Here is an 18,845-nt window from a genome sequence, read left to right as displayed (position 1 = left end):
CCAAGACTTTGGATAGAAATCGATGACCCAAAACAAATTTTGTACTCGTTCTAAAGACATTTTTTCATTATTGTGCATCTTTTGCCTTTTGGGATATACATTATTGAAGAAAAGAATTTAGAAATTAAAAACTTCAATTTCAATTCTCTTCAACTCTCCTTTCTCTCCGCTCTCCTTTCATCCTGTTCACATCACATACTCAAATCAATGTTAATTTTCCACCTTATCCCATTAAATTGCCAGACAAATACAAGGTACTCATGTCACTTCAGATGGACATTCTAAGGTTTGAAAAAGAAATACACAACCAAGGATTAAGGATGCAAATCTTGGAGAGTTATCTATCAGCATATATGCCATTATTTTCATACAATTTAAGATCGTTTACATGGCTTATGCCAGCTGAATGTACCCATTAATACCCTATTGTTTGTTTTAAGAGCACAAACTATTATTTATTATCGCTAGCTGACCAACAGCAAACATAAATTAGACGCAGACAATGAACAATGTAGTGCGCCTGTTTGCATGCTACACATTTTTTGCCCACTTTTCGCCTGTCTCATAGTCGGTGTGTGTATGTGTGTGTCTCTTACTTGCCTGTCCCTTGCTTTTGGTGTTATACTTTTTCTTTGTGGGTTTCTCTTCTTTTTTTTCTCCAGCAGTTCGCCGACTCATTAAGCCCAGTAATGACACTTTAACGCTGTGAGCACGTTCTAAGCGTTGGCAATAATTCATGCCACTGAATGATTTGTGGCAGACCACCAAAAGAAAAAACGAGAAACCGTTGTCTTACGTGTGTATATGGCAGACAGAGCCATCGAATTTGGCCTTCGTTGAAGTGTGAACATTATTTGTTGGCATATTTTAAGTAAATGTCTCCCTCTGTAGCTGGTGATGAAACTTTTTGTGGACCAGCTGCTACCTTGAGACACAATGGAAAATTGTTCAATATATTTATTTTTCACCTCCAAGCTGATTGCTCCTCTTTTTTTCTCGCCCTATGCTTGTGAGGTAAAAAATAATGTTTAAATACAAGTTTTTCCCGTTTGTTATTTGTGCGAATGCAATAATTAAAATGACAACAAGACATTTGAGTTAAATTGCACATGTCTTGTGGCTGTTGAGCCAGCAGCGTATTAAAAAAAATTGCTCAAATAAAATTGCATTGTTCTGTATTCTCGTTAGCCTGATGGCAATTTTCAAATGTCATGTCTAAAATATCCATTTCAAAATGACAAGCATCAACATCTTTATATAAGCACATCATATGGTAATTATTGTTAGAAATTCTTATTAGATATCAGAGCAACAATTTGGCTTTAGCTTTGATGCATTTCGATGTCCAAAATTTAATCTATCGGTTTAAGCACTCAGAATTCAAGGTTTTAGATTGTTTCCAACACCGAAACAGCTGTTGAGTAAATTTTATTTGAGTTGTGGCGTCATTTCTATGCAAATCTAAGCCAAATGTTGGGACAAAAAATATTTTAGCCAGCAACAAAACGTGCCAATAATGCTGCCAACCAAAACATACTTGTAATAATTTCAACTATTTTCCGTTTGGTCTTTTTTTTTTGGGGGGGGGTAGACAGAAAAACTGTGCCAAATATGCAAAAAAAAAAAAAAAAAAGAACAAAATAAAAATAACCGAAATAGCCAAAACTTTAATGTGCCAGGCAGAACACTCTCTCTCACACACATACACTTAATGGGGGGATATAGTGCAAATATTTATGTATGCTTGTATGTGTATACCTACATATATGATGTGGTCAGCAAGGAGAAGGATTTCATAGAGAATGCTGTATGGGGCAAAGCGACCACGGCCAGAAAAACCGCACCAAACTAATAATAACCAGCGAAGCCACATAGAAAAACACAGACCAAGCAATATATAGAAGGGGGGAGAGAGAGAGAGAGAGAGAGAGAAAGCGTGTGTTAAGTGCGGCAAGTATGGCATTGAGGGGACTGTGGAGATGAGGTGGGCGTTAGGTGGTCAACAACACAGCAAACATAATTGCAACCACGAAATTTACAAATAGCTTTTAGTGTCAGCGTAAAATACATAATACTCACCCATACAGACGAACAGTTAGACATACATACATACAGAGAAAGACAGAGATAGAGATAGAGACAGAGACAGAGAGAAGTAAATGCACTCAATGCACATTTGAGCCAAAGGCCAAAGCATGTTGCATACTTTTAAGAGGCGAACGGATATATCGTAAAACAAATGCACTGTCAAGCCAAAGAGAGAGCGAAAGAGGGAGAAGGAGCGAAAGAGAGGGAGCTGGGGAAGGCGGCATAATAACTTTGCTGCTTTAGCACACTTGAGAGCACTGGCACATCTAATTTGTCATGGAACTCTGCAGCCAGGACAAGAAAAATGCAAAGCAGAGTGGGGCTAAACCAGACCAGACCAGACCGAAGCGAACTGGACCCAAATTCAGTAGTCCTGCCATTGGCCACTAATTAATGCGGCTTGTTTGGCCCGCTGCCTGGGTGAAAACACTCTCTCTCTCTCTCTCTTTCTCTTTACTGCTCTTTCCCTGCGGCATTAGTGAACTGTTTCCATATACATGTGGGTGGGTGGTCATGACATTAGGCAACAAGCGACTGTCGAAAATTTTCCTCGCTGCATGACCGCTGGCTGCACAATTAATTTTTCGCTTTTGCCACAGCTTTTTGCAGCGCAACTTGTGTTAATTTTGAATGGCCAGAGCTCTGGGCGTAAATAGTTGTCGCCGCCGTCGCCGCCGTCGACGCCGTAGCTCTCCAACTTCCAGTTAACGCCCACATGGCGTATACATAATATCAGTTTGTCTTTATAAATACACAGTTTGCTTGCATGTCATGTTAATTAAACTCTTGATTCCTCCCAAAAGAATTTTTCGATAGGCAAATCCTAATGAAAAAAGTAAACACGACTTAGAAACGATTAAATGATACAGACAGTAGTGAACGTTAATACTAACAATAAGATTTAAGGTGGCAAGGGTAAGTTTATGTTTCATACTCGAATTTGTCGAATAATTAAATCTTACATATGTCTTTTAGATATTAGACTATATTCACAATAATAATGAAGGTATTCAAATATATACCTCAGTTGAAACATACCTACATATTTATGTATGTATGTACTTATGTATGTCTGCATATATCCTCTTTTTCAAAACTTTCTCGAATAGTATTGTATACATACATATTTCCAAACTGGATTAATACCAATATATAATGTAAATACGAAGTCTGTTATTCAAGTTGAAAAAAAATTGCCCATTAATCAACATTGTTTTTATTGTAATAGGCTTCAGGACAACAGCTGCCCCTGGTCTTCCCCGGATCCGGCTTTGAAAAGTGTAGATACTGCAACTTATGTAGTTTTTAAGACTTTCAGAAATCTTTTAAAGGTATTGCCCTCTTATAGGAAACCTGATTGGAAAATAAAAGTAAAAACGGATTTATTAATATTTTTTAAGGAAAATACTAAACTAAATTTTTAAAATTTTGAACACATTGCTAAGCCAAATATTAAACATTTTTCCATTTTGTTTTTCTAAATTTTAATTTACCAACGACAAAAACTTCAGTTTCACATTTCATCTTTTGTGATATAGATTTGCATAGTTACCTTACCTTACCTTAAGATACTCAGATAATTGATTGTTGTTGCTTTTCATTCTCCTTCTACATCTTGCTTCCGTTACACTTCCATTCATCATAGATAGATACATACACATAGCAAAAAACACAACACGATCATTTTTGCAATCATTATTTTTCTCTCTCCCTCTCTCCTTAGTATGCCAAACAGTGTGGCAATGCTGCGAAAACGTCCACATTTTTCTTTCTTTTGCTTTTGTTTTTTCTCGTCGCAATTTTTACTCCAAAAATATAAACCAATCACCAAACTGATTTGAATGACAATATTAAAATAATATTATATAGATAGTAATAACAACTTTATACAATTACATATGTAAATATTTATTAGCACAAACAACAAAACAAGTACGAATAAACTTGCTGGGGAAAAACGAGACGAGCTGTCAATTAAAACTGAAAGAGAGTGAGAGAGTGAGAGCGACTACTTGAGAGTGAAGTAGGGAGATAAATCCAATTGGCAAATCATCTGCTGGCAACGAGAGGTTGCCAGAGTTATTACAAAAAGAGCGTAAAATGTTTCTAAAAACTGGTATTAATTTTTTGATTTTTTTTGAGAGTCAAAATCTTTTTCTTTCAAATGAAGTTGGATGTCAATAGTGCATAGAATGACTTTACATTTTCTAAAACCCTTTTTGTGTACACACTATAATTAATTTTTCCCGCTTTGAGCCAGAGTTGTCATCATTTTTTCTTGAAAAAGTTTTTAAAAGTATTTTATACGAGTAAGCGCATCCAACAACTTGATGTAGGACATCTCACATGATAAACTTAACTCATCTGCATGGCCCGGACTACAACTATTAATTACTTAACGGAAATGTAAATGTTTCAAACAATTTGCACCCGCAACAACAAACAGAAGCTGCAACACTTTGCAACAAGGTACGAGGCAGATAATTAGCAAAAGTTCACAGTTAAAATAAAGTTACAGACTTCAAGCAGATGATACTCTCACACCTGTGTATGTGTGTGTGTGTGTGGGTGGGTGTCCTTGTGAAAGCCTTTTCACAGCTGTGTTGACAAGTTGTTGCAACATTTGCATATGCATCTCTATGTATGTATGTATGTATGTACACATGAGAGTGTGGATGGGTCTTGCCTTATTGCTTTAGCTTTTCGACAGCTTTCGACGGAAGTCAGAGAAACGGAAATTTGCTGTCGGCACAACTTTTTTTTATCCTTGACGAACATTTTCTCATGTCAAGGCGGAAGGCAACTGAATTGCAATTTAGTTAATTTGATCTGAGTTATTTGTCAGTGTGTTTTTTATTCAGATTTCCTGGCTATATACAAATATATGCATATGCATATTTTTATTGCACTCCTTATTCGTTTGCTTCAACTTTTATCGTAAGGCAAATAATTCTTCTGCTTTTTTTTCAGTGAAAGTTCTGCAAAAAAATGGCAAATGAATGGGTGGTAGCAAAACTATTGAGCATTGTTTTACTTTTGTTCAAAATGTTTGGCTTGCTTGTTGCATTTGCTCCATGTTGCAAGGGGGAGGAGAGTAACAGTAAGTTTTTGGGAATGAAATCGACATTGTCTTTTTTTTTTTGTTGGCTTATTTGCATTTATTTTTGTTTTTATGTATTTACTTATTTTGCAACAATTTCGTAATGAGAAAACTTTCGCATGGGCATGTAGCAAATTTTTACTTGTTTTTGTTAGATTGTCTGTCCCATGTTCTTCTTTTTTTTTTGTTTGTTAGTTTAAGTAATGGCAAATTGAACAGTTGGTTTCAACAAAACATTTTGTTATTTATATTAGTTAAAGTTGTAAAAGCGTTAAAAGAGCTTAGGTTAAAATAAATTTTTAATATCTTGGGGAAATTTCCCATAAATGGCAATTGGCTATTACCATTTAGTTTAAATCCGTTCAAATATAATTTCAATCATTTTATTTTTTTTATGTTTATTTCTTCATTTACAATGATTTAAGAAATGCGGATGTAGTGTCATTCGCATGGCGGTAAATCTGGCCACACTTTTTTAGGGGTGGGCAACAAAACAAATGTTCACTCGTACATAACAATGTATTCTGCGTTTGTTTTCCACTGCTGTGTATTCAAAAATCATCAAATTTTGTTTTGTATAATAGTCGCATATAATAAAAGGTTATTGCAAAATATATGTATGTATGTTCAATTTTTTTAGGTGAGGCAAATCAGCAAAGAAATAAAATCTTTGGCAATTTGATATCCATTTGCTTTAACATTTTTTTACTCTCGCTCTCTTTCAGTTCTAATTGCTCGCTCACCGCGTTTTGTTGTTGCCAATTGGATTTGCATTCTAGATTTCTTTCGTGTTGTTATTGTAATACCACAAATATACATACATACTTAATAGGTATGTATGTATGTATGTAGCTGGACTTTTAAAAAATTCTGTTAATTATCTTGGCGTTCAAATATGTTTGTCAATTGTTTTTTTAATCCCCACAAAAGGTGTAAGAGAAGTTTATCTCTTTTGCAAATAAGCAAAGCAACGGGAGAAAGGAAGAAAGATGGATAACGGAATGCGCGTGTGTGTGTGTTTATTTGAGTGAAGTGAGCGCAAGAGAGATCGGGTTTTCGTTTTTGTTGTTTTTTTATGTGTAAATTCTACAACGTACATACATATGTACATATACATATGTACATATGTATGAATATACATACATACATACATACATACATATATCTGTGTCTGGATGTGAGATGCAAATGCAAGATGAAGAAGGAGAAAATAACAAATATAAATACAGAACAAATTTAACTGTAAAATAAAGCAAGTTTTTTATTTACTGACAAATTATTTCCAAAAACTGTTCTAACCTAAAAACTAAATGAAAACATATCAAAGAAAAAATTTCAAAACATTTAAATTTTATATACAATTTTAGTATGACAGTTTCTATGCAATTTAAAACATCTAAATATAATTTAAGCGCCCTCATAACTTCCAACAATTGGATGCTAATGAAAAGTGTTTTTTCAGCCACTAAAACTGAATTTTAAATCAGAGAAAGGTGTAAGAAATATTAGAAATATTGGAAATGGGTGAAAACCTTGAAGGTTTATTGCATTTACTTGATTTAATTAAATTACTTGCACAAATGCATTGATAAAATGTAATTATTGACTAAAGCTTAATTTGAGTGTTGTTCAATTTGCTTATTATTATTAATTTAATACCAAACTGCAGCAATTACAAAGCTTTAAGCAATCAAAGATCTGGATTTATGGCCTCATCCTCTTCATTACCGCCTAATACCTTTTGATGTGTGTGTGTGTATGTGTGTGTGGAATAAAACATAAAAATTCTAAAATATCTATTAAGAGTGTAATATTCTCTTTATGTGCAACATTGTTGAGTCTGCCATTCGTTTTGAGTAAATTCAATTAAACCACAATGCGAAACAATAGGCGAAAAAGCAACAAATAGCGAGAGAGAGAGAGAGAGAGGGAAAAAACAATCCTGACGAGTTATGTAGATGAAATTCAATTACAACCGCTAATGCCACTTGTATGGCCCAGAAGCTACTGACCACACAGACTGTTCAGGCTCTAAATACCTGTAATCCGGTAAATTTAATTTGATAAAATGCTAAAATTGGACCGCTGCCCCATTATAATTGTGGCACACACACACACACATAACAAAGTGTTTGCATATGGGGTACGAGAGGTTCTTTTTTTTTTGTCTTTTAGTAAATGGCAACCGCAACCTGAAACCGCAAACAAATATGATCGGACATACGACGAGTGACTGCGATAAGCAACAACAGAAAAAAAAACAAGAAACAAAAAAAGAAAACACCACACACAGGTCCAGAGAGAGGGAGAGAGAAAGAAAGAGAGAGAGGAAGCGAAACACAACACTAAAAGTGGCAACATGGCGGATGAATATGGCTTATGAAAGTAAACACTCCCACATGCAGCATCAGACACACGGATACACACATACACATGACAAATATCAGAAAGCTTTAAGCGCAAAAAATCATATAGCATACTTTTATGCGGTTGCACAAAAAACTCATCACCCACACACACACACACACATACAAACATATATAAATGGTATATAAAAACAAATGACAAACTATACCATAACCATATATGCTTAAGTAAAACAAACTACAAAAAAAATATATATGTATATATACATTTAATCATATTAAATAGCTGTCGCATTCAGTTGCATATAACAATTACAGTAGTCAACAAAATACAAATTTTGTGAAATTTAAAATGAAAAATTTGTTAAAGTACACGAACAGACGAATTTCTAAACAGAGGCAAAATTTATATACATAGAAAACATTTAACAGTTACCCTAAGAAAAATTGAAACGTTTGGAAATTCTGAAACTTTGTTTCACAGTGTAATTGGTATATTAAATTTTGCGCAAGTGTCAAATGAAATGTTAATTAAATTGTGTCTAGTTAATACGTAACGTATCATTTATAATTATATCAATTTTTATTTCAAAACCATTTTAAAGAATTTCAACATGTTTTCCATTTAATGGAAAAGAGCAGAAAAACGCGCAGTCAAGGCAGAAGGAATTTATTCAATTTTACAGACCAAAAAACTAAAATCTATTCAGTATCGTTTATTTTTATTGTTTCTATATGCCATATCCCATGCTGAATCCCTGACAGTCGTGCCTACTTTCTATCCCTCCCACCGCTTCCTCTCGTAAGAGGCAAATCTAACAACTAGAAATAAAACTAAAAAAAAAAAAGGAAATTCCACTATTCGCTTTCGTCAAATGAAATTTTCACGCCGCTGATGAGCCGGACCGCCAAAACCGAAAACACACACATACGCACACACTTCTGTGTACGGCTATATGGAACCGGAACCCCTGTTGGATTTACCACGCAAAACATTTTCCGATGGCCCAAAAAGATCCACAAAAATGTATCACAAAAATACAAAAAAAAGAATATGCAAAAGGGGAAAATAAAAAAAAAACAGATTAAAAACTTGCAAAAATTTTAATGGAATTTTTTTTCCAAGCCTCCATGGTTTTCTCTCGCTATCTCTATCTATCTGTTTATCCTTGTCTATCTCTCTCGCTCTCTCTCCCTCTTTCCGCCTCTGCGTATTCTGGATTTTCGCTGTCGTCGGTGGCGTTGCGGAAATTGTTGTCCCCTTTGATTGTCAAGCGTTGGCTTACACACATAAATGTCACATCAGCGTCTATAGAAATTTGCATGTGTGAGTGTGTGTGTGTGTGTGAGTTTAGGTGTGTAGTTGTCGACACTCTCCAGCAAAACACTAACTACAAACAAAAAACAAGTGACAGCTTTAACGTCAATCCACCCCTTAACTAAGGAATTTAATGAAATATAACAACTTAGTGGGGCAAAAGTTTTGGCTAATTGTAAAATATTAAATATAAAATATGGACGGAGATTTTTGATTCAGTAAGTTTTAGTACTTTTTGATAGAGACTTGTTTTCAGCATGAAGTTTCATTAAAATACCGCGACCTTTTAATCCCGCTCTTATTGGGGATATATCAAATCAAATATTAACATTTCTGGGCTTGTAGAATTCTTTTTCTTTTGTGGCACAATGAATAAGATATCAGGAGATCTTTTTAAAGCCGTTACTAATCATTCTCCTTCCAACTTTCACTGTCTTTGAACAAACTCAAGGACTTTCAATTAATTCCTTAACTTTTAAGCATTTTAAATTTTATTTTAATAACAACTTAAGTCCCATCTTATGTAAAAAATAAGTATAAAAAATCATACAAGCTAATAACCTATGTAGGTGGTGAATTATTAAGTCAAAACCTATATATGTATGTATGTACAACATATTTACATAAACAAAGAATGCTTGAAGATCATTAAAGCTATAAAATAAGTTAGGCTAATGAATTATTTACAGTTTGCCTTTTGAGTAGAAACCATTCCACACTGATAATTTCTCCAATTCGGGCAAACGTTTAATCTCAATCTTATCGCTGATATTGAGACAATGCAAATTGTCCTCACTCTCCATGGGAGCGAACTTTAAGGACTTAATGCTCTCACAATTGGGATCACTGTGGGCAGCGAAATTCGTAAATATATCTACCATGGCTTTGATGACTTGGTATTCGGGTGAGTCGGGAGCAGATTGATGGGACAACATGCTGTGCCATACGTAGCACAAATCATCGCCATGGCAAGCGCCACGCATCTCGTGGCCACAGAGGACAATACGAATGGAATTGCATAGTTTGGAATCAAAGTCGAAGCGATATAGGTAAGTGGGAGCCGCCCCTTCAATACGTAGTCGGGACAAAATCGAACGATAGATGGGATGCCAGAATTCACGATAGGATTCCAAGTCCAGGAATTTCATCATGTTAGCCTGATTGCAATCTTCATCACCGAAATAGGCACGCTTCAATTGCAGACCATAGTTCTCCCTCAGTTTAGAATCAAGATTGGAGCCCAAATCTCTGGGTAAAACATTCAGACAGTTGCCCACCTCATTCAGGGTGGCTGGACGACGTGTGACCTCTGAAAAAGTTGAAATATCAGTAAATATATTTCTCTTTTCTCTTTAACCAAAACTCACCTGGATAAAAAAGTAAACCCTCAAAACTGGTGCCACCAAAAATAACGGGAATTTTCCTGGTCCAAGTTTGTTGCATCAATTCATAGGGAGGTCTATCAATCAGTGTGTGGTCCGTTACATAAGGCTCTATCACAGGACCAAAGGCAAATAGCACACGATGATGTTTTTCATCCTTATTAAGAACTGTGGCCGACGCCTTGACTATGTCCCCGCCCTTGGCCTGTTTCAAGAATTCATATATATGCTTATCCTTGTTACTGCCAGTGTAACCCATCTTTTCGGCCAAACGATATGCCCAATCATTACGCGGTGCTACAGCCCAGGGACACAGAGCACTGCCCGACATCACAATTGCCTTGTGCATTAAACCTTCCGTCTTGGGGCTTAAAGTGAGCAAATGTGTTGAAGCTCCTCCTGCACTCTCGCCAAAGAGTGTCACATTCTGGGGATCCCCGCCGAAAGCTTCAATATTTTGTTGCACCCAACGTAGGCCCATCAGTTGATCTTTCAAACCTGCATTTCCTGGCACATTCACTTCGGAATCATCGAGACTCAAAAAGCCCAAAGCACCCAAACGATATGCAACTGTGACCACGACTACATCTTTGGACATAAAGAAATCGGGACTGTGCATATCACGTGATGCTTCACCGACTTGAAAACCACCGCCATAAATCCAAACCATAACTGGACGCAATTTTTGTGGTTGCAGCTAAAAAGAAAATCCATTTGAATTAGCTCTAAGGTCTCTCTCTCTTACTTTCTCTCTCTACTTACATCCTTGGCGTAGACATTCAGATAAAGGCAATCTTCAGAGCCAGCAAATTTGCGGAAGAGCATATGCGTCTGAAGTGGCTTGTCAGCTGGTGAAGTGCAATCCAATTCACGATCCCATGGCTCAATTGGTTCTGGTGCCTTGAAACGCAGCTCACCCACCGGAGGTTTGGCAAATGGTATTTTCTCGAAGCTATAATAGCTGTCACCCCAAATGGTATTCCTCTTGACACCACGAACAGTGCCCAATTTAGTCTTGACCACCGAATAAATAGCTGTGGTTAACTTGCGCTGCTCATACTTGAAACTGAGCACCCTGAAAAGTAAAGTAAAGTGAAATGAAATGAGAAATTAATTAAGTAATCTCTTTAGATTAAATCCCCTCCAATCTACATCTCTGTCTGATATTCAATGTCATATGCGTTGGGTTGCTTCTCTTTGCTTTTTTTATTTTAAAGTCTTACCAATTTTCCACGCCTTTTGACCAACCTCAATGCTTTAACGTTTAATATGCATGACCAATTGTCAAAGTGCTTCTCTATTCGCGTATAGTATTTCGTCGTTTGTTTACAATTTGTTGTTTATAGTTTTTATGGCCCTCTCTTGTTAATTTATTTTGCATTGCTTAGTGCACTTAATGACATCAATTGTCCCACTGTGCCCACCTACCTTCAAGTTAATCAAACATTTTATATTTCACAGATGCACTGACATAGTTTCTGTCGGTTTTGTTTTTCTCTCCATAAGGCATACAAATGGCTCTCATTGAGTCAGGAAAAAAAGATTAATCACAAAAGATTGGATCGGGTCGCAAAGTCTAAGCGGTTCAGACAAAGGAAACGGGAAAACTGTTTTTAGGTGACTTGACTTTATGTCTGGGCAATATAGATATCAGGTGAGTATTTTCAATTCGCATGCATTGAGTAATCTTTGTTAATAAAACACTTGATTGAGAGCTTCTCGTTAAACTCAATTTAAACGTACCTAAATAACAGGCATTATAATTGCTTGACTAGATTAAATTGTATATAGATTTTTAAGTTTTTCAACTTATGTAGGTGATTAGCGAAACCATAACTTGACGTAGATAAATATAAACTATATATAGTACAACGATGTTTGAATACCCTTCAAAAGAAAGGACTTAAAAAACAGTTCCCATACAAATTCGATATGTAAATAAAATAGAATGTGTGTTTTGCTTGATCTTTCTTAATCCATATGTAAATTTGCAAAAGTTCAACGTTTTGAAGCAAGAATCATCTGCTCAATCATCAATTGCGAATGGAAAACAATTGTTTTGTGAATTTAATTACACAGGGCAACAAAACACAGACCCAGAAGACCCTTTAGTAAAGGATTATGGTGATCTCCAATCTACTAAACTAAACGTGCAAAAAACTATTTCGTGTCAATCAAATGATGACAATAATAAAATCTATTGGAAAAGAATATTTTAAGCTGTGAAGTTAGCTTAATATTATCGTCTTGTGTTATTTAGATGCGCTGTAACGAATTGCTGATAAAATATGTATACATTTGTTTTGATTAGTACCATATCTAATCACCAAGCCAAACACAAATCGAAATGATAATAAACCAGATAACTGCAACACCCTGTAGGTAACATAGGGTATAAGTTTTTTTCGATAGTAAACGAAAAGATTTTTAGAAAATTGTTAAACATATTAAGTTTGGTGAAAAATAAATTTGATCAGCCATAATGATAGTCCACAGCATTTTAATCCCTGTCTAATGTTAAATAACAAATATTTAATTGCCCTAACTTAGTATTTAGTATGGATGTAGTCACGAAACGACTAAAAGTATTTGTGTGTCATTCAGAGTTAAGCAATCAATTACAACCAGAACTAGATATAGCGGACTTTGGTTATCCAATGAATAAAGTGCATAATATAAATAAATTCTCTTAGCCGCTTCGCTAGTCCCCTGAGATCTGTTTGTTTTACCTTTCTGAAATGTTGTCATGTCATGCCCAATCGGCATTATTTCTATACACTCGGAAATAAATGAACTGTGTACCCAGTGAGAGTTTATCAATATGTTCTGGCTACATTTTTATATTTGTTTGTCAGACAAAAACATATATACAACAAAAAAACATATATATATATATAAATAATACTTAGGATAAATGTTTTATCTATATTTAAATAAACTTGTGTTTTAAGGCGTCTTTCGTTTATCAGTTTGTAGGATTTTTAAGTAGTCTTTTAAAGAAATTGTCTAACTATTCTTCTTGCCTTTTAGCATTTTAGGTTTTTATTCCATTTTGTAGTTCAAAAAAAGAATTAACAAAGCGAATCACAATTAAATTTACATGTGCCAGGCAAACATTTTTGCCTGGACAATTTATTAAGCTCATAAAGACCGTTTAATTAAGAAAGCCAAAAGTTACTCTTCTTGGAATTAAAAAAAAAACAAAGGAAATAAAAGTACATAACCATTTTAGTTAAACATTAAATTCTTTTTATTTTACCTGCATTTCACACACAGAAATTGTAAAGATTTTGAAATAAATTATGTTAAAAATACTAACTATCTGTAAAATTGCTAATAAACAATTTCGCATGTGTGGAAAACGTGCAAATAATAGCAAACAATTTAACAACAACAAAAATAAATACTAAAAAATACAGTTCCTTTTAGGCAACGACTGTTTTATACTCTGTAAATTGAAGTTTGTAAAGTGAGCAATTAAAATGTTGCTAGTCAGCTCTACTAATAGCAACTTATGTTGCCAGCATCAAATGTTGCTAGCCGAATATGCTGAATTGCCTGATAGTCATGTCATGCCAACAATAATATTAATACTGCACAAATAATATTACAAAAAAAGTACAATGAATATGTTTTTACTGACTAAAAAAGAAGATGGAAAACTTGGGGTAAACATTACAATTTTGCTATTAAAGAATAGCGATTACATATGATATTTTACAACTTCGATTTCTTATCATTTAAATATACTCATTATTATGCTGACTAAAGGGTATCAACAATGCTGAATCATGAGGAAAACGAAATGGAAAAGAAACCAACGAACAATAACAACAACAAGATAAATCAAAATATCATTAATTTTATGCAAAAGACAAAACAAAAAAAAAACACAAAAAACAACAGCAGCAACAATGTTTGCGCAACAATTTCACCAAAGCCACATCGACACATATACACACACACACACACGCACATACAACGCCAATACAGAGACAACATTGCTGTTGCTTGCAACATCGAGAGGCTAGAAAAATGTATTGATTTTTCTTTCTCTCTCTTTGCGATCGGGAAACTTACTTAAAGGTCAATTTAACTATATCCATAAATCGAGCTGTCATTTTTCTTGATGTTTCTATTCGCTTCAGGTGATTATCACAACAAATTTAGAAACACAAACACACTCAAGCTCACTCAAATTGTATGAGCAAATAAAAATTTAACGGCTTATGCCTTTCGCTCAGTGAAAGTGTCGCAAATGTTTTAAGTTTGCTTTGCTAAACACGCGACCGGGAAACACGCTTGAGAGACCACCAAAGACCAAGGCGAATCGGCTCCGTTCCGTTCCGTTCTTGGGGAGACTGCGCCACAAACTGATTGAACACGGGTGATCGTAAGTCCAACGAAAACTAAGTGGGGCGTGCGAGCGCCACAATTTACTAGAGCAGCAGAGCAGCTGTTTATCTAGACACTCTTTCTCTCACTCTCACTCTCTCTCTTTCGACAGGTAAATGCGGTCATTGATTCTCACTGGAAATACTGGTTTACAGTCTCTTAGTTTATGTTATAGTAGAGTGCTGATAGTGTAGCCCTGATGGCTAGCTAAGAAGCTTTCCAAGTTTATTGCAAAGTTTGCGGTCTGTTTTTTGAAATAACGGTCTACTAGAGCTTTCAACGATCATTGATAAAAGAGAGTTCTTAAATTTAGATTATCAAAATTTTTGTGGCATCTACAGCATACACAGCTTTGCTGAATAAAATCTTTTTAAAATATATTATTATCATGAAGAAAACATTGTACTTGGATCAAAATTTATTGATTTTCAGACTTATCTAATCTCATTTAGTTGCGAAACTTTGTAGAGTCGTACACGAATGATGAAATATTTTTCAAATTATGAATTGGCACATGAAACAAAGTAATTCTCCCACACTATATCATCTTTGATCTGCGTGAATGACTGGACAATTGTTACAATTAAATAATTTATCAGTGGTTTTTCAGCCCAAGTCAAACCTTTTTTTAATCTTGGATCTGCGTGAATGACTGGACAATTGTTACAATTTGTCAGTGGTTTTTCAGCCCAAGTCATACCTTTTTTTAACAAGTGTTCCTTAGGGATGCTTGAAGAAAAAGGAGAATCATATAAAATGTCTTCATTATCCCAGTCAACTAAACTAAACTTTATGTAACTTTCAACTAAATGATATTTTTGAACAATCAAAGTTAATGACACTCGATGGCTTTTGAAATGTTTGAACATAATTTTTTAAAACTCGACAACAGACAAATGTGTAAAAATTGTTCTTAAAATTTGAGATCGAAATGTATTGAAAAAATCAAACAAGAAAGCCTTCTTTATTTATAAACTACAAAATAACAATCTATTAAATACTTCCTAATAGAATCAAAGGTTTGAGTTTAGTTGGCACTTATTCATGGCTTATACGCCTTAATCGTTCAAACTAACTACTTCAGAAAGAACTACAAAATTGATTTTAGATAAACATTTTTCGTTGGGATATTTTCTTTGATATTTTCTTATGTCGAATTCAAATTTAGAATTAGGAAAAAATTGTATTTAAAAACACAAGTAGACCCCATTCTTGCGGCTTTTTTAAGCAATTTAAACAAGTTGAAATCCTAAAAAACTAGCATGTAAAATTTACAAAAATTTTATATTATATATTATTATCTATTTGTGACATCCTAGCATTGAACTTTGATTTGAAATCGCTAGTTAATTACACAATTTTTTATGAAATTGACATAGGCAATAGATAAAATATATCTTTATGATTAATGTACTTTCCATTCCTTTATTTGTTTAATGTTTGATAAGTAAAAATGTCTATCCACAATGATGATACAAAAAACAAAACCATTGATTTGTATATTCGGCGGCCACACATGACGAAAATTTCTTAAACTTGCCAACCTAAATGAAGCTAGCATTAACGGTAACACTAAAGAAAATAGTTACCTCATTTAAGACCGCCTTAAAACAAAAACCATTAACCACACCTTGAGCATGAACTTGAAACAACAACAAAACATTAAGTATACGCCCCACCACCTGGCTAAAGTTTTAATGAGTCCAAAGCCCCCTTTAAAATGACGAAATCATTGTTACTGCATAACATATAATTTTATCTATACATATGTACATAACTATATAGCTTTGTTTATATATGTACATATGTGTGTGTGTGTGTAAGTATATCGTTTAACCGTGTAGAACACATTCAACAATCGTAGAAACGTGCGCGACTTTGAACTTGACTCGAAACTAGATTAATATATACATTGTTAAACGAAACTTGATTTCATTTTGAGGTTGCCGATAATACGTTTGTTATAACATTTATTTAGAAACAGTTATGCAATTTCTTATCAAACATTTATTAAATGTAAACTATCCGCTGTGGTATAGGCCTCTTCACTTTCCGTAATTACAGACTCAGCCTCAGCTGAAGGCACATCATCGCTCAGGACATAGGACAAACAGAAAAGAAGTAGAAAACTATTTCAAATAAAACATTTGTTACCAGAAAATGTAATAGATTTATTTACCATAGAACAAATTGAAAATGATGTGCTAGACTCATTGCGTCTGATCTCTTTTGCTGTCTGTTATAAACTGAGTTGAGAGATTAAAATAGATCCAAGCTTCTTCCATAATATATTTTGATATATTTAAAGTTTTGATTAACACTTAACAAAACAGAAATAGAATTACGCAAATGACAATTGCATACATTGCTTGAAATATGTCACATTAATCGCATACTGATAATTATTTAAACAAACTTATTTCAACCAATATATATGTTTGAACGTTGGCTTTGACTATAAATCCAACTCAAAGTCAACTGAAGTAGATAGAGACTAACCTTTGGCTTGTTCAAAAAAAATGTGGAATGCATTTTTGAAACTTCTAAAGAATAGCTAAGCAGTTTTGCCAGCTACTGGAACAAATAAATGGCGTTTAAAGAATAATAACAATGAAATGACTACTTTTGAAAAATGATTAAGAAATAGAACAACAATTTTTAAGCTTATTAACCTTTAAACTTTTCTTTTATACATGTTTATTAATCGATATTTTTTGGCACTATTAATTATTTGATCATCCTTGGCGAATAAATTTTTACAGATCTGCTGGATTTCTTATATGCTTCATGTACTTTTCTGCACTTCAGCAGGCGTCAAATCTAACATATATGTAAATATTTATATAAAGAACTTTATCTCATTAGCATTTAGTTTCCGTGCTTGCAGACGACTTCGTAACTTAATTTTTGCTAAAGTGTCTTGGCTGAATGCTTTTTTAATGTCAGCATTTATTCAAAGTCGATTGACCATGATTGACAGATGTTAATCAGTAATTACCAAAATGCAAGTATATATGTTTCTCTAAAAATTGATGTGTACCTTTCCTTTTTCAGCCCTCATAAACAAAATCCTATCAAGCAAAACTTAAACATCTTATTAGTATTAAAAATTATACGATATGAAGCGCAAAATGATTGATAAATTGATAATTGATGCCATTTAAAATTAATGAACAATAATTACTAAAACGATTTACTAGAAAACATCGGCAAGTCAACAGCAAAACAAAGACCAGATCTAATCGGATAAAGTTTAAGAATGTCTTCTTTAAATAACAACTCTTAAAATTTGATGCTCTTAGCTCATAACTTTTTAACAGATCACTATAAAAAAAAGCCTTTCAGAGGTTTTAATTATTATAAAAAAAAAACATTCGACCTGCCTTTTTTAATTTTTGTGGCCATGTCACTCGTGTTTAAGCCAGCAATTTCATGTTTGTCGTTAAGCAAATACAGTTTTAATATTCTATGGTAAGTTTTTTGCCTATATTTTTTTTTGATTTTAAATATTTCATTTCCCCTTCTACTCAAAATTAGTTATCGTCATAAAAAAAAGTACTAAAAGTATAAACAAATTTGCACTTGATAATTGGTCACGCTACATTTCAACTTGTGATTGTGTGTATTTATTTTGAGTGGAGAAAAAAAATTCCATTTGCTTAGTGGAGAAAATTTAAATGTCAAAGGGAACAGATTTTTAATCAGAAACAACGATTCTGACCGCTTGATGGGTTTAACAATTTCCTAGTGTATATAAACATCGGTGTCAAAAAAAAAAACGTTCAGACTGTCTGCGGTTTTTGTTTATCTTTTTAAAATGTTTGTTAAAATTTTGGCTGATGCGATAATTTTTTGTTGTTTGTCGTTTACCATATGAGAGTCAGACAGTTATAGTGACGTACCTATTTGTTTATGATTATATAGCCATTCAGATTCACGATAGGCGATTTCAGGTAGCCGACGTGCTAATCAAGAAAATTGTGGGGGAAGTTTACTTACTTTTTAAAATAATCCAAATTGGTGAAAGGCAAAGGTTTATCGCCAAATGTTTTCAGTCTTTCATGATTAAGTTTGATTAAAAGAAATAAATATTTTCTCATATTTACTATATTTTTTAGGTGAAAATTGAAGCAAAGTATCTACTATTGGAATATATTAAGAGAGAAATATCAAGCCAAGTATTTTATACTTTGTTT

At 33.9% G+C, this 18,845-nt stretch overlaps 1 protein-coding gene and 2 long non-coding RNA genes across 5 annotated transcripts; 1 reads left to right on the top strand and 2 right to left on the bottom strand.

The window, feature by feature from the left end:
- Positions 1–2,988: 2,988 nt before the first annotated feature.
- Positions 2,989–4,100, bottom strand: LOC124459779. The gene is made up of 2 exons (XR_006953797.1): positions 3,651–4,100; positions 2,989–3,441 (listed from the first exon to the last, which is right to left on the bottom strand). It is a non-coding gene; the product is annotated as an uncharacterized LOC124459779 (long non-coding RNA).
- Positions 4,101–5,677: 1,577 nt separating this feature from the next.
- LOC124459778 lies at positions 5,678–6,279 on the top strand. 2 transcript variants are annotated; one of them, XR_006953796.1, is made up of 3 exons: positions 5,678–5,805; positions 5,914–6,020; positions 6,119–6,279. It is a non-coding gene; the product is annotated as an uncharacterized LOC124459778 (long non-coding RNA). The 2 variants fall into 2 exon arrangements; XR_006953795.1 differs by having other exon boundaries at positions 5,678–5,828.
- Positions 6,280–9,345: 3,066 nt separating this feature from the next.
- LOC6648023 (esterase B1) lies at positions 9,346–18,779 on the bottom strand. 2 transcript variants are annotated; one of them, XM_047013550.1, is made up of 4 exons: positions 18,649–18,779; positions 11,017–11,329; positions 10,240–10,951; positions 9,346–10,181 (listed from the first exon to the last, which is right to left on the bottom strand). In XM_047013550.1, exons 1-4 carry the CDS (start codon positions 18,747–18,749, stop codon positions 9,556–9,558), a joined length of 1,752 nt encoding a protein of 583 aa, XP_046869506.1. In that variant the 5' UTR covers positions 18,750–18,779; the 3' UTR covers positions 9,346–9,555. The 2 variants fall into 2 exon arrangements, with proteins under 2 accessions (XP_046869506.1, XP_002070353.1); XM_002070317.4 differs by lacking the exon at positions 18,649–18,779 and adding an exon at positions 14,335–14,632.
- Between the last annotated feature and the right edge of the window lie 66 nt (positions 18,780–18,845).

This window comes from Drosophila willistoni, chromosome 3R (assembly GCF_018902025.1).
Source record: "Drosophila willistoni isolate 14030-0811.24 chromosome 3R, UCI_dwil_1.1, whole genome shotgun sequence".
Classification (NCBI taxonomy): Eukaryota; Metazoa; Arthropoda; class Insecta; order Diptera; family Drosophilidae; genus Drosophila; species Drosophila willistoni.
This window is presented reverse-complemented; position numbering and strand designations above follow the sequence as displayed.

Bases quoted from the DNA above. Each gene is read 5' to 3' on its own strand.
- LOC6648023 (XM_047013550.1), bottom strand. From the start codon at position 18,749: ATGAGAAAATATTTATTTCTTTTAATCAAACTTAATCATGAAAGACTG. The intron at 11,330-18,648 runs GTAAGTAAACTT...TTTACTTTTCAG, and splicing joins AATTTGGATTATTTTAAAAA to GGTGCTCAGTTTCAAGTATG. The intron at 10,182-10,239 runs GTGAGTTTTGGT...CAACTTTTTCAG, and splicing joins GGGTTTACTTTTTTATCCAG to AGGTCACACGTCGTCCAGCC.